Source organism: Talaromyces marneffei, chromosome 2 (genome assembly GCF_009556855.1).
Source record: "Talaromyces marneffei chromosome 2, complete sequence".
Taxonomy (NCBI): Eukaryota; Fungi; Ascomycota; class Eurotiomycetes; order Eurotiales; family Trichocomaceae; genus Talaromyces; species Talaromyces marneffei.
In genome coordinates this window covers 127,092-140,045 of record NC_072349.1, presented here as the reverse complement: position 1 = coordinate 140,045, position 12,954 = coordinate 127,092, and the positions used below count along the sequence as shown (strand labels likewise).

At 46.4% G+C, this 12,954-nt stretch overlaps 4 protein-coding genes across 4 annotated transcripts; 3 read left to right on the top strand and 1 right to left on the bottom strand.

Moving 5' to 3' along the window:
• Window positions 1-275: 275 nt before the first annotated feature.
• On the top strand, window positions 276-2,376 carry EYB26_002388 (uncharacterized protein; the record flags this gene model as incomplete). Its single annotated transcript, XM_054261693.1, has 5 exons — window positions 276-321; window positions 375-510; window positions 565-676; window positions 920-1,130; window positions 1,877-2,376. The coding sequence occupies 5 exons, from the start codon at window positions 276-278 to the stop codon at window positions 2,374-2,376; spliced, it is 1,005 nt and encodes a 334-aa protein (XP_054117668.1).
• Window positions 2,377-3,214: 838 nt separating this feature from the next.
• EYB26_002387 (uncharacterized protein) lies at window positions 3,215-4,683 on the bottom strand (the record flags this gene model as incomplete). Its single annotated transcript, XM_054261692.1, has 4 exons — window positions 3,215-3,251; window positions 3,323-3,774; window positions 3,848-4,334; window positions 4,448-4,683. 4 exons carry the CDS (start codon window positions 4,681-4,683, stop codon window positions 3,215-3,217), a joined length of 1,212 nt encoding a protein of 403 aa, XP_054117667.1.
• A 597-nt stretch (window positions 4,684-5,280) lies between these two features.
• EYB26_002386 (uncharacterized protein) lies at window positions 5,281-8,203 on the top strand (the record flags this gene model as incomplete). The annotated part of the gene is made up of 8 exons (XM_054261691.1): window positions 5,281-5,582; window positions 5,636-5,960; window positions 6,024-6,450; window positions 6,509-7,145; window positions 7,206-7,592; window positions 7,695-7,758; window positions 7,850-8,005; window positions 8,090-8,203. 8 exons carry the CDS (start codon window positions 5,281-5,283, stop codon window positions 8,201-8,203), a joined length of 2,412 nt encoding a protein of 803 aa, XP_054117666.1.
• A 2,245-nt stretch (window positions 8,204-10,448) lies between these two features.
• On the top strand, window positions 10,449-11,675 carry EYB26_002385 (uncharacterized protein; the record flags this gene model as incomplete). The annotated part of the gene is made up of 2 exons (XM_054261690.1): window positions 10,449-10,771; window positions 10,823-11,675. 2 exons carry the CDS (start codon window positions 10,449-10,451, stop codon window positions 11,673-11,675), a joined length of 1,176 nt encoding a protein of 391 aa, XP_054117665.1.
• Window positions 11,676-12,954: the final 1,279 nt, after the last annotated feature.

The following is a 12,954-nucleotide window of genomic DNA, read 5'->3' as shown; positions in this document are numbered from 1 at the left end:
AGGCAATATAATTAAATTGTTTATCACCAGCTTGCCTGATTTGGCGTTAGTCAGTCAACCGCTCTCGGAGTCACGAACGCCTGGGCCAATGCGGCAGAATGGGTCCTGCCGGCCGGGCGGCTGTATTGAGCCCCCACAGCCGCTGGTTGTGGGTCGCTGGCTGCTACGGTTATTTCCTCCAGGATTCTCGGTGTAACTAACTTACGCCAAGTCGAAAGGAACAATTTGTATATTTAGTCATCCTTTTGCCAGGAGAGGATCAAGTCCCTTCCGTTATGGCACCGACTCACGGAGATATCATAAGTGATACTCCTAGCAAAGGTAGGACCAGCTTGTCTCCCTGAATAATAGGAATGATAATTAAGCAATTACAGGAGCATCTGGTTCTTCTTCTTTCAAGTCTCTAGTCGAACGAAGTATCACTGCCTGGGATTCACTGGCTTACTATGAGGACCCAAAAGAAAAGCAGCGCGAGTTTGACAGGGCTTCCAGCGGGCTAAGGAGACTTAGGTCTGTCGATGGCCTTTTTGAACATAACACGTTGTACTGGTTTTTCTAGCTCAGACGATCGTTTTCGCAGCAAGACACTTTCATGAAATGGGAACCAGATCGGCTAGAAGAATACATTCTCCTGCCTGTCACACCGGGATTTGTGAACAAGCAAGACTGTTTCTTTGTGAGTCACTATTGGCGTACTCCAGAACATCCCGATCCAAATGGAGAAGATTTCCGATTGGATTGTGAGGACCTTGACAAGCTAGAATGGTCTTATATTTGGCTAGACTGGACTTGTATGCCGCAAGTCCCACGAAGCGCCGCACAGAATAAGTACTTCCGGAAAATGCTGGCACGAATCCCAGCGGTTATAAGGGAGTGCGGATATACATGGCGGTTCCCTGACTTTCAACCTCGCTTATAGGTTCTCTACGAGGTTGCGGAATTTGTCCTGAGCTGTTTCCCATTATGGAACAATCCCACTCCCGATATAGCTCCATTTGTTTTAGATGTGCTAGCAATGACGAAGATTGGAGTAACGCAGGTTGTACGACGACGCGGGTACCACTGCATGAACGATAGTGATTCACGAGTTATTGGGTGGTTGGAGATTCTCGTTATCGTCTTCAAGATCGGTTTGCACAGAGTGGAGAGGAAGATGATCCTTGACTTGCTCATGTAGCCAAGTACGGGAGATGTGACCTGTTACTCCAGGGTGCAGGGGGGAGAAATTACGATCAACAAAAGCAAGGGCATCATATCGTATAAAGGGTCTACATATACGCTTACTCCTATATTTAAGCTGGGACTTTCAGCGGCCGGATATAACCTCAAACAATTCTACCAGTGTGACCAATGACTTAGAAGCCTCTCCATCAGTGCTGTCCGTCACCCCTTCGCCTGCATACGAAAGTCGCTGAGATCGGTAAGGCGACCGCTGCGACCGATGGCCTTGCCCCGGTCATCGACAGCGTCAGCGAGGCGGACTTTGACTACTTGTCCGATCAGTGGGGCAGCGAAGAGATCCTCGTTCTGGACAAGGCAGCTATTGACGGATGGATTTGACGCTAATACTAATCCGGCTGGTAAACAAGAGGAACGATAGGGACTGGTAATAATTGATATTGATGCACACATTCTAAAACATATCTAGCTAGGGATTTGGATCCTTTTTATATGTAAAATCTTAGCATAGAAGAACCGATATTTTGCCATCCCATGGTCTCCATGCCTTCAAACATTGCCTCCAGATGCCCATTAGTATGCCCAATTTGATGCCGGTTATCAGCCGATATATGGTCGTGTATGAGAAATTTGATACTCTTGCCATCAACCAGATCTCGGTGTTTTCCTTGGCTTCGCTAATTCCCCATTGGGTTAGTGTACTGTTCGACAGCTATCAGCGAACTGCTGTATAAAGTGCTGCAAGATGACCAGACTGCCGGCTTCCGCAGCTGCGACGTCGTCACCCACGAGGGAGATGAGCAGCAACCGCCTTGTAAACAGCTCAACTCTATCAGCGAGATATTTCGACAGTATCGGATCGCGAAGCGCCAGGACGGTCGACTCGTCCTCTATGGCCATGCGGCTCTATACCGAGCTAAGCGCGCGTTGGGCCGTACAATGGATCCATCCGTCACACCGTCAGCAGCAGATTTGATTACCGAGCTTATCGACGTCGGTCATGCGGAGGGGAGGCTGCTCGGCCCCACGGGCTCGGAACTCCGGGGGCGGGTCCAGTCGATTGGGTCAGAGCTGAACGATATCGGTGGTAAAATCCTCATGCTGCATGCGCACGAAACTGTTCGCAACACACTTGGAGCCACCTGTGCCCGCGGGTTGGAATTCGTCTGGGACGGGGTTGGTGATTGGCTCGGTTAGCTCACGATATTGGCCGATGTTGGCCCTGGAGGCCGAAACGCGGTCACTGGTGACAAGGATCTCCTTTCTTCAGATAGAAATGTAGTTATTTTACGGCTTTACAGTAATAAGTTAGTACATTCAACAGGTGCTTGCATATGATTAGGGGAGCGCCTATCACACAAATACAGGAAATTTATGACTGTATCATCGCTCCGCTTCTATTGAATAGTTTCTACTACGAATTTTAAATTCTCCGATCTGGCCCGTCTTCAAGTTGAAACCAACTAGACGCGTGTTCGTCCAGAAGGAACCCATATTTCGGTAGAATTACCCGAGGGAGGCTTTTTGTCAAATTGAAGGCGTGCCTGTCACCGACTTAAAAGGTGGCATCGACTTATTGGTTGTACACCTTGACATATTGTAAAATCCACCACACGTAACTCATCATCGCGTCACAGCATGGTCACGTAGGTTGGGCATGGGTGTTATAATACTGTGTGAATCAAGGCAGTGTTCTTTTTTATTAGCAGCTTGAAGAATCCTTCAGATGAGACACAAAGTTGTCTTTTGCCTCGTACAGAACATAGAAAGCCCAACGATGCCAAATACTGTCTCTTGTTCATCATCCCATATCTGTTGTAAGGCATTGAACGCATTTAGCACTGTTACCATATAACAGCTCTTGTCCGTAATTAGCATTCGGTGGCCTGGATGGCGCATACACGAGCCGATCATGACCGTTGGCCATAGCATCATCGACCAGACAGGCGACTCCTGGGGAAGAGTTGCCCTCAGACGCAAGAACTCTTCTATCAAAGGGTCGATCAGTGTGAACAGGGCTTCGTCAGGCGGTCGCCTACCATGTCGACCCGTATAAAGCAAAGCTAGTAGGGCTTGATGGTATATGTTAGCAACCACCTGTGCTTCATGATGCCATCGCCTTAAGATGGATGGAGGCTCTGACCTGTCGGAGATTGTGTCAGAAAGGTTAGGTATCTTGGTATCCTGGTCGTAAGATGGCACCCAGCTCCGGAGTTCGGTTTGAAAGGAGAGAAATGCTTCATCTGTGTTCGAGGATTCGAGGTCACAGTCCTGGCTGATCCAACGGCCAACAGTTTGCCCTAAGCGAGGAAGCAGCTGAATGAGCTTGCCAGCGTGTCCTACCATAAACCCGTACCCCCTTGAACCACAACGCAGCGATTGTAACCAGTCGTACCCCGCGTCAAAGGTGAGCTTAGCCGGGCGGTCGTCGAAGACGAATGTTGTCCCTACAGCAGAGGTGTATAGATATAATTCCAGAATAAATGCAAGCACGGCCGGGTCGATGGTAATGCTCTTCCTATGGCTTAGTTGGAGAAGTTCACGGCACGCCTGAAGGTGGTACAGAAGTACACCTCGGGAGTCTCCAATCATAGTCTAGTATCCACATCAGCGTCCGACAATTAACAGTCGGTTGGTGAACGTGAATGGGGCGAGTAGAAATAGCTACCTCGAATATGGACAATGCTATCGCTGTTACTAAGGTGTTCACTAGATGCGAAAAATTGCCTTGTACGAGTTCCGTCATCCTGTGTTTCATACTCCTCAATATGACGGCATAGAAGGTGCATGCCTGCTTAAGAGCGTGTCTGGAATAAGTGCACAGACTGGCACCACCCAGGGCCAAGAGCGTTGACATAATCAGGTCATCCGCCATAGCTAGCGGGACGAAAAGAGTGAGCCATGGATTTTCAGGATCGTTGCGGCTGGACAACTTCAAGGCAACTAGCTCCAGGAAATGCTGGAAGAGGTGCGAACCCACTTCGGTCTGTAGGAGCTTGGGCTTGGAAGAGAGGCCGCAAAGGAGCCGACCCACTGTATATGTAGGTGGTCGTTTTGTTGGATTGCTTGTATGAGAACCCGGGATCCAGTCTTCTCGGGCTGAGTGTGGTTGTTCCGCGACTGCTGGAAGAGTTTGTCGCCAGGATGTGGCGTCGCTGTGAAATTTTTCATTCTGCGGTGACGGCCATCGACAGATCAGTGAATTCCGTGCGCAACCCCTACAAATGGGTTTGTCCTCATCACATTTTTTCCGGCGTAGGCGACACACTAGACAGCCAGTCCTGCCCCGCGTGATGCCACGCCTGTGATAAAGATCTCTGGTCTGGGGCATGCTGGCCGAGTAGCGGCGTTGCTATGATGCGAATTAGTGTATGTGCTGCGTGGAGCCAGTACGTAGAGAGACAACGAGAGATCAAGTTCCCTTGAGGCGATGGAAAGAAAGCCTTTGGAAGGAGACTCGGCTTTGGAGATTGATTGGTACCGAATGTGTGTCGCCCTGAGCATTTTCGCCACATCGTCGTACTGCGGGAGTCACGGACAACATTGCGTGGGGACCAATAATAAACAACCCTCTCCTTATCTGCCCTGAGAATTCCGAGCATTGTTCCGAGAGCGCGCTTATCAATGCCAGCCAAGCGCCTAGCCACTAGTCACAACTAGTTGCAGAGTTTAAGCGAAGATTCTTGAAGATTACCCCTCATAAAATCACCGGAGATATCGGAGTTGTCATCAGACCGCCTATCACCGCTAGCGATATACCTTAGCACTATCGCCCCAGATGTCTACGAAGTATAACCTGGAGCATCTATAGCGATGCAGATAGGAAGCAGTGACAGTTTCTATGACATGCTGGGTTGAACAATGTCGACCTATCTACGAGATCATACTTATCTCGCTCTTGATTCGGTGGGTACTCGGCTTGTTCAATGATGTTCGTCAGAAGCCCCGGTTCCGAGCCCCAGTTCCGAGTCTTGAGGAAACGAAAATGCATAAGAATGAGCAACCACCCTCAATTGTAGGCAACTATTTCGTTCTGTCACCGTCCTAGTGAACCATACCTAGTGTTGAAGAAGATCCTAGGAGAGGCGCAGCAAAGGAAAGATGAGGATTCTCTCACCAGGCCTCCTGACCCTCGGTGGTCTAGCAGTAATCGCTTCTGCTTCGCCGTTCAATATGAAGAACTTCATGCCAGGAGTGAAGCCCTTCTCCATGAAGGACGCTTGGCATAATCATCACGGTCACAAAAACGCAACTGAGTCCTGCAACTCTGGTACCTTATTGACAACTAAGGCACCACTTGAAAACATCTTTGCAGCACTGACCGCCGATGAGGCTGCCGCCGTGACAAAGTTCCTCCATGAGCGACCGGAGCTTAACCTCACAGCCAACACCAATGCAACCAGGCGCGTTACCCCTCTATGTCATTTCTTTGTCCGGTATGCTGATATCATCTTAGTTGGGACAATGTCATCGTGCTTGTACAGGTGTTGCAACCCAACAAGACTGATGCACTTCCTTACCTGAACGGCGAGGGGTCCAAGCCGCTGCGATACGCAACAGCGACGCTCCAGTTCCAGGCCACTCTAGAGCCATATTTGCAAGAATACATCATTGGCCCATTACCAATATCAAAAAAGACAACTGTGCAACCGCTGAACTATCCTTTCAATAAGGGCGTCGGAAGACAACGGATCTACAACGCTGATGCGGGGGCGTATGGAGATTTCCTAGCAAACGTCTCTAAATCAGTAGAGGATATTCTAATGGAGATGTTCAATGGGGTCAGCATGACTTCCTCCTCAGGTCAGCTCATGTGGGCACAAATGACTGACACCTTGATCTAGACTTTTACAAACTCACCAGGCGATTTTCTGGGTCTCGGGCCAAGCGACCCTCTCTGGATTGATGATGTCACCGGCGCAGTTACCACCTGGAATGAGTATACGACGTCTCCTACGGACATCTACGGTACTGGTTCGCTCTTGCGGAGTGGGTTGGCTGTTCGAACTGATCTGACTGGTCGAGACCCTTCAAAATGGTCTGTGTTGGGATGGTACTACAACGGAGAGTTTTACAAGACTACGGACGACTTTCGGTCCGCTTTCTACAACGGCACCTTTCAGTATTTCACGCCGAGCGCTGATGGAGATTGGGGGGCGACCTCTCCAACAAGCCCTATGCACTTACGCGATGACACTCCACCGCCAGTGAGCGTCCAACCAGCCGGTCCCCGTTTTGGAGTGGATAAGGAAGAAACCTATATTGAATGGAGTACGTGTCTACCAGTGGCATTTGTAGATTCATGTACAGTTTGACTAACATACCTCAGTGGGTTTCTCGTTCTTTCTCACCTTTACCCGCGATACCGGAATGAGACTGTTCGATATCAAATTCAACGGCGAACGCATTGTGTACGAACTGGGTATGCAGGAGGCGATGGCACACTATGCAGGGTCTAACCCAGGCCAGTCAGCTCTCTCATTTCTTGACTCTTACTACGGATTCGGTCCGAATGCGTTCGAGTTGGTCAATGGATATGACTGCCCTGCGTACGCAACGTACTTAAATACGTCATTCTACTGGCGTGAGGAGAGACGATCGCACCAAAACAGCATCTGCATATTTGAAATGGACGCAGGTTACCCGGTGGCACGCCATACCGCAAACAACTACGTCTATACAGCCAAGAATATTCATCTCGTCGTCCGCAGCGTGAGTACCCTCGGTAATTACGACTACATGTTTGAATACGCCTTTTTCTATGATGGGTCGATCCACGTCACGGTGCGTGCCTCCGGTTACATTGCCGCTGCATTTTGGGCCGCCAACAGCGATTATGGCTTCCACATCCACGACACCGTCTCGGGCTCCATGCACGACCACGTACTAAATTACAAGCTCGACTTAGACATTCACGGCACGAAAAATAGTCTAATGAAGCTCGAAGTCATTCCAACCACCGAAGTGTGAGTGTACCTACTATAAACAAACCACTTACGACATAGCTAACAGTCCTGCCTTCACAGTTACCCCTGGTCAGACGGTCAGCCGCGGAATACAATGAAAGTGTCTAAGACATTCATCGAGAGCGAGGATGACTCAAAGATCATGTGGGCTCCTAACGGTGCAGCCACCTACGCAGTGGTGAATCGGGATAAACCCAACAGGTTCGGCGAGTATCCAGGATATCGCATTACTCCGGGAACTGCAAACACAGCTCATCTTACGGTCATAAATTCAACAAATCTGAAGAACAGCGTCAATTGGGCAACCCACCACCTATACGCTGTGCAGCAAAAGGACACAGAACCAAGAAGCGTGTACGCCTTCAGCTCGTTAGACACGGCCCGCCCGGTTGTCGACTTTGAGAAGTTTTTTGATGGCGAGTCTCTTGAGCAGGAGGATCTGGTGATGTGAGTCCTTTCTAAACACCACGACAGAAGCGGGGGTTTTGCTTCGCCCACCTTTCTCTTTTGTTTGATCAAACAGAACCAAAGCTGATTTGGATCCTTTAGCTACTTTAACTTAGGCATGCACCATGTTCCTGACACCCAGGATCTTCCCAACACCGTCTTCACGGTACGAATTTCCTTTTTCTCATTCTCTATACATACTGCCTTTATCGATGGTCGCCGAGCCAGAAAGAACTTGTGCCTAACGGAACAACCAGAATGCCCAATCTACTGTAGTTATTGCCCCGCAAAACTACTTCATACGAAATCCAGTTTCGCAGACCGTTCAACAGGTCGAGATCGACTATGACCTCGATACCGTGGTAAATATTAAGAAGTTTAGCCCTAACGATGCTGTTTGCACATATGACATGGTACTGTCCCTACTTTATTCCACTATTAACAAGATACGAAGACCCCCCCTCCTTAGGACAGATAGCTAACTTAATTATGACTAGACCCATACCGTTGCAAACTTCAGCAACTACATTGGCGGCGATATCATTATCCGCAAGTGGCCCTACGACCCTTCAAACCCATTTTACGGTATGACCGAGATAGAAGGTGCGTGAGTATTAGGGTTTGCCATAATGTAGCCCATGTTGTGAACCTGGCCTATAAGCATATTGGTAGCTATAAAAGCTCTATAAGTAGTTACAGTAAACTTTATAGTTAATTAGAACTGCTTACATTGAACGGTGTGAACGAGGGAAGTGGACAGCCCACCCCAAAACCATCTATATAGGAAATACTTTGTATGAGCTATGGCTTACCGGTATATAAGCAATTCCTAATATGATAACTACTTAGTTAACCTAGTTAGCGAAGATATCCAATGGATATTCTCTATCTAGGAACGAGCAAGGACAACTTACCCGTACAATAATCACCGGTCGTCGGGTCCTTAAGGCACGTTTGGTTATATCCATCCCAGATATATCCGCCCAGTAAGGTCGGAGGTGTATCGCCACCAATGGCTTGGTTTGCACAGTTGGACGCGACGTTGTCGAACCAACTTTTAAGAATTGCTCCACAGCTGCTGTCACATAGGAGATCAGTCATTGTGATATTGCCGGTAGATCTGCCCACCATTGGTGACTAGTATTGTAGAAAATTGTCAGCACAGGAGTAGATGGTCTGAGTCAAGGCTGTTGCACAGGAAGCTGTCAGTCCGTTAAGACCAGCCAAATAATAAAGCTGGAAGCCAGGAAACTGTTCGGCGCCAATTGTTTCGTTGTTTTCCCGCCATAGACTAGGATGGAAGACATGAATCCGTTGACGTTGTTTGCGGACAGAGTAGCATTCTCATTAACCGGTCTGACCATTTCAATCATGCCCTCTGTTACCAGATTATAGAGCACGTATCAGTGGTTTGAGAGATTTGAATGTCTCTCTTTTGGCAGTCCTTGGTGTTTATAAATGTTTTGTCATAATCTGAGAACCAGCTGTAGAGGCCGGTGACGTGATCAGTCAAAGATGTATTTCAATTGAAGAGTGCGGATATAATGCATACCGCTCGCATTGAGTATATCATCGTAGAGCTATTAAATGAGCTTCTGAATTCACTGGCGGGGTTTTCTGTGGAATCTAAGTTAATAGTTAGTAATTGCTTTTAGAATATGATTGCTAACAGTCGTGCAGATGACTGTAAAGTGAGCTGATGATTGGACTACTTGACTTACTATAAATCAATGCCTCCAAATCCTTATCACAAACTGCGTGACGAACCTCATTCTTACTACTGAAAAGCTCCTCAGCGGCTGATATATCGTATTGTAATAAAAACAGCAACGCTGCAGAACCGTAAGCTATTCAAATTGATAAAAAAAAAACGGGCCACCAGGTGTAAAATATGAGGCTGTAGAGAGGCGAAGAAGAGAAGAAAAAGAGGAATCGAGTAAGGCTCATATATGAAGATATTCTGAGGCCTCCAAATAGCGCGCTCTGATTGGCCGATTCGAGGATGATATATACAAACGAAACAACCAATCCCCACCACCGAACTATTGAAAATGCTAACCGTATTGAGGATACGCTAACCTAATTAGGCGAGAGCTAACTGAATTAGGCAGGGATCTGAAACACCAATCAGAAGATTTTCGATTTTCATATGATTAAAAATCGTCCACCGGTCGAGCGTCGCGAGGACAGAAAGCTTGTTTCACCCAACCAGTCAGTCTTAGCATTAACCAGAACCCAACCCCAAGCCCACCAAGAAAAACCTAACCAACCAAACCAAGTGCCAGCTCTATATTTGTGATTTGTCTATGGTATCCGGTGATATGTACAGACTAATCACTTCAGTTATATCACACGAGTCATGATAATACATGTATAGCATTAAATTACGTAAATACACCAACAAGTAGTTAACTAACTAGTTAATTAAACAAAAGGCTGAGGATATTTGATCATATTTCTCGTTAGATATGCACATTACGGCAATCAACTAGAGTTGATGAGCAAAAATTTTGCCTGTAGGCTGTAGCCAGTTAAATCTCCTCCAAGATATGCCCCTACAATTTCTCCATCCCATCTGCCGGAGCCTGAGCAAGACGCTTGTCCACTTCAATAGACCCATTATCAGCGTCAAAGTCAATCGTGTAACCACCACCACTGCGATTACTATCCATACCTCTAGCAATGGTGACATGGTCTGAAAGAAACACTCCACCATCACTTCCATGGCCCACGGCCAAGCGTAAATCATCCTCAGGATCAAAATTAAAAAGGTATAAGATCAAGTTAAGTTCACTCAATTAATCGGCTTATTCTTCTCTTTATTATTATAATAATTTTAATCCTATCTCTGTCAAAATGGTTAACCATAAGACCATTGTCTCTGCCTTGGCCCTCTTGGCACTCGCTACTTCTGCCCCTACCCTTGGTAGTAGTTTCTCTATCAACCAAGTTCCTATTAATGTTTCTTGTGTGCACCCAGCTGCTAAATACGCCTGGGCTTATACCAAATATGGTGTTAATATTCCTGATTATCTCACCTTAGCCGCTAGGTCTGGTAACCCTGGTCAGGCTGGCTCTGTTATTGCTGATCCCTGTTTCAATGATGCTGCATACCTTTCTCTTATTAGAGTTGGTAATAACGAGTTATTAGTGGATCTTGATACTGGTTCTTCCGATATGTATATACCTCTATTCTCTATATTTACATATATAAAAACTAACTAATATAGGTGGGTTAAGATTAGACAAACCCCTACTGCTGGACCTCGTACCTATGATCCTATCACTGGTGTCGAACTGCCGAATCATTATTGGCATATTAAATATGGTGATGGCAGTACTGCAGGAGGTAGAGTATATAAAGATAAAATTCAGGTCAGTAATGTTACATACCCTCACCAGGCTATCGAGGTTGCCGACTACCTCACTTCACAAAAGATAATCTTTAGAGATGTATTAGATGGTGTTATGGGATTGGCCTTCCCTCGGTTAAATACGGTGCAACCTACACCACAGAATACTTTTTATGAGAATGTTAAGGAGAGCCTTGATATCCCTGTCTTTGCTGCTTACCTTAAGCACCGTGCTGCTGGTACCTTCGACTTTGGCTATATTGATAGTCAGAAATACACTGGGGAAATCATCTATAAGGCTGTTGATCCTATCCAGGGATTCTGGAATGTTACTTTGGATGGATTCTCTATTGGTTTTTATACTGCTTTTATCGACTTCCAGGCTGTAGTTGATACTGGTAGTAGTCTTCTCCTCTTTGATGACTGGATGGTCAGCATGTACTACACCTATGTTGCCACTGCTTATTATTCTTATCAGCATGGTGGATGGGTCTTTGATTGCAAGGAGAATATTCCTCCCTTTACCATTATAATTGGTCAACACGACGTTGTTATTCCGCCTGAATACATAAAATATGCTGTCATAAGTGGTACGGTTTGCTATGGTGGTATCCAGCCCACCCCTCACGACTACAATATTCTCGGCGACATCTTCCTTAAGACCCTGTATGTTATTTTCGATAACGGCACTCCTGAATCTCCCCGGCTCGGTTTTGCTAAACAGGCCTAAGTGGGTACCTATCTTGAATACCATGGAATGGTATTTTGGGTTGGGTGAGCCAGTGAGGGTTACCTATACGAAAGGGAAATACAGACACTATTCGTACTTATCAAGACTCTATAAATAATAAAACATACTAATTTAAAGAGTCTCTATATGTAAAGGGGGGTTTGCTAGGCAGCCTAGGCTAGGTGCGAGAAGAGAATGAGTGAGAATCGGCAAAGATATGATAGTACGATTCGTAGGTGTCAGAGAATCAGCACGCCACAACCAATAGATTAACGTATTCGGTAAGCAATCCGGCCACCTTCAATACACATACAAAATAGCATATGTTCGTACGCTCATTATTCTACACCAAGGACTTGTCTCTACTTCATCTAATGTATACGTCTTTATGTCAGAGAATTAGCACGTCACAGCCAATAGATTAGTTATAATCTTTTGGGTCATATTGTCGACTGGATCCAGACTTCATCTAAGCGCATCACTATTCAGCGTTTCGCCTTGGAGAATGAGGATTCTTGGATGACTCTATTAAGATAGGAAAAAGTGAGGCAGTTGCATGCGCCAGCTCTGCATACCTTATCACCACTATTATTATTACCATAGTCTACTCAGTCTATTCCTGAGCGGCCACCTTCGCCACCGCCACCATCTATTTTTGACCTTCCCTGGGCTAAACAGCAAGGTGAGTCAGATGAAAGAAAATCAGCAAGCCTCCCAGGTTTATTTGGTGCGAGAAGGAGGGTCAGCTACAGATATTTACTAAAGTGCGCCCGATAGCCTCAAATCGAGGAATTTCTATCGTACGATACATATTATTATAACTATTTTTTTTAACTTTTATATCATGAGGTTAGCTACTTCAAATCATACAAATAACTTTGAAGAGAAAATCTGCGCGGAGAGAGTGGCTTCTTTGCTGTAATAGTTGTGACAGCCGTACGGTAAGCTATCACCAAGGCGCCGTGACGGAGGCTCTCGGCAGAGCTGATAGGGCTGAGGAGGGTATTCTGTTGGATTGGCGGGTTTACTCCAGGCCAATCCTGAATGTATCTTACAAGGATAAGAAAAGAAGAAGTGACTAGCAAGATTGTGTGTATTGTGTTCTCTCTGTCTGTCTGAATACATCAGGTTCCAAAGCCGGGTTCATATAGACCTTTTTGGTGGGATGATTTGTGACCTGTCATGAGGGGTAAATATTGGGCTGAAATCTAGGGGCCCAAATATATTGTATACATGCCCAAGGATTGATACCATCGATATCTCTGTCTTGTTGGGATAT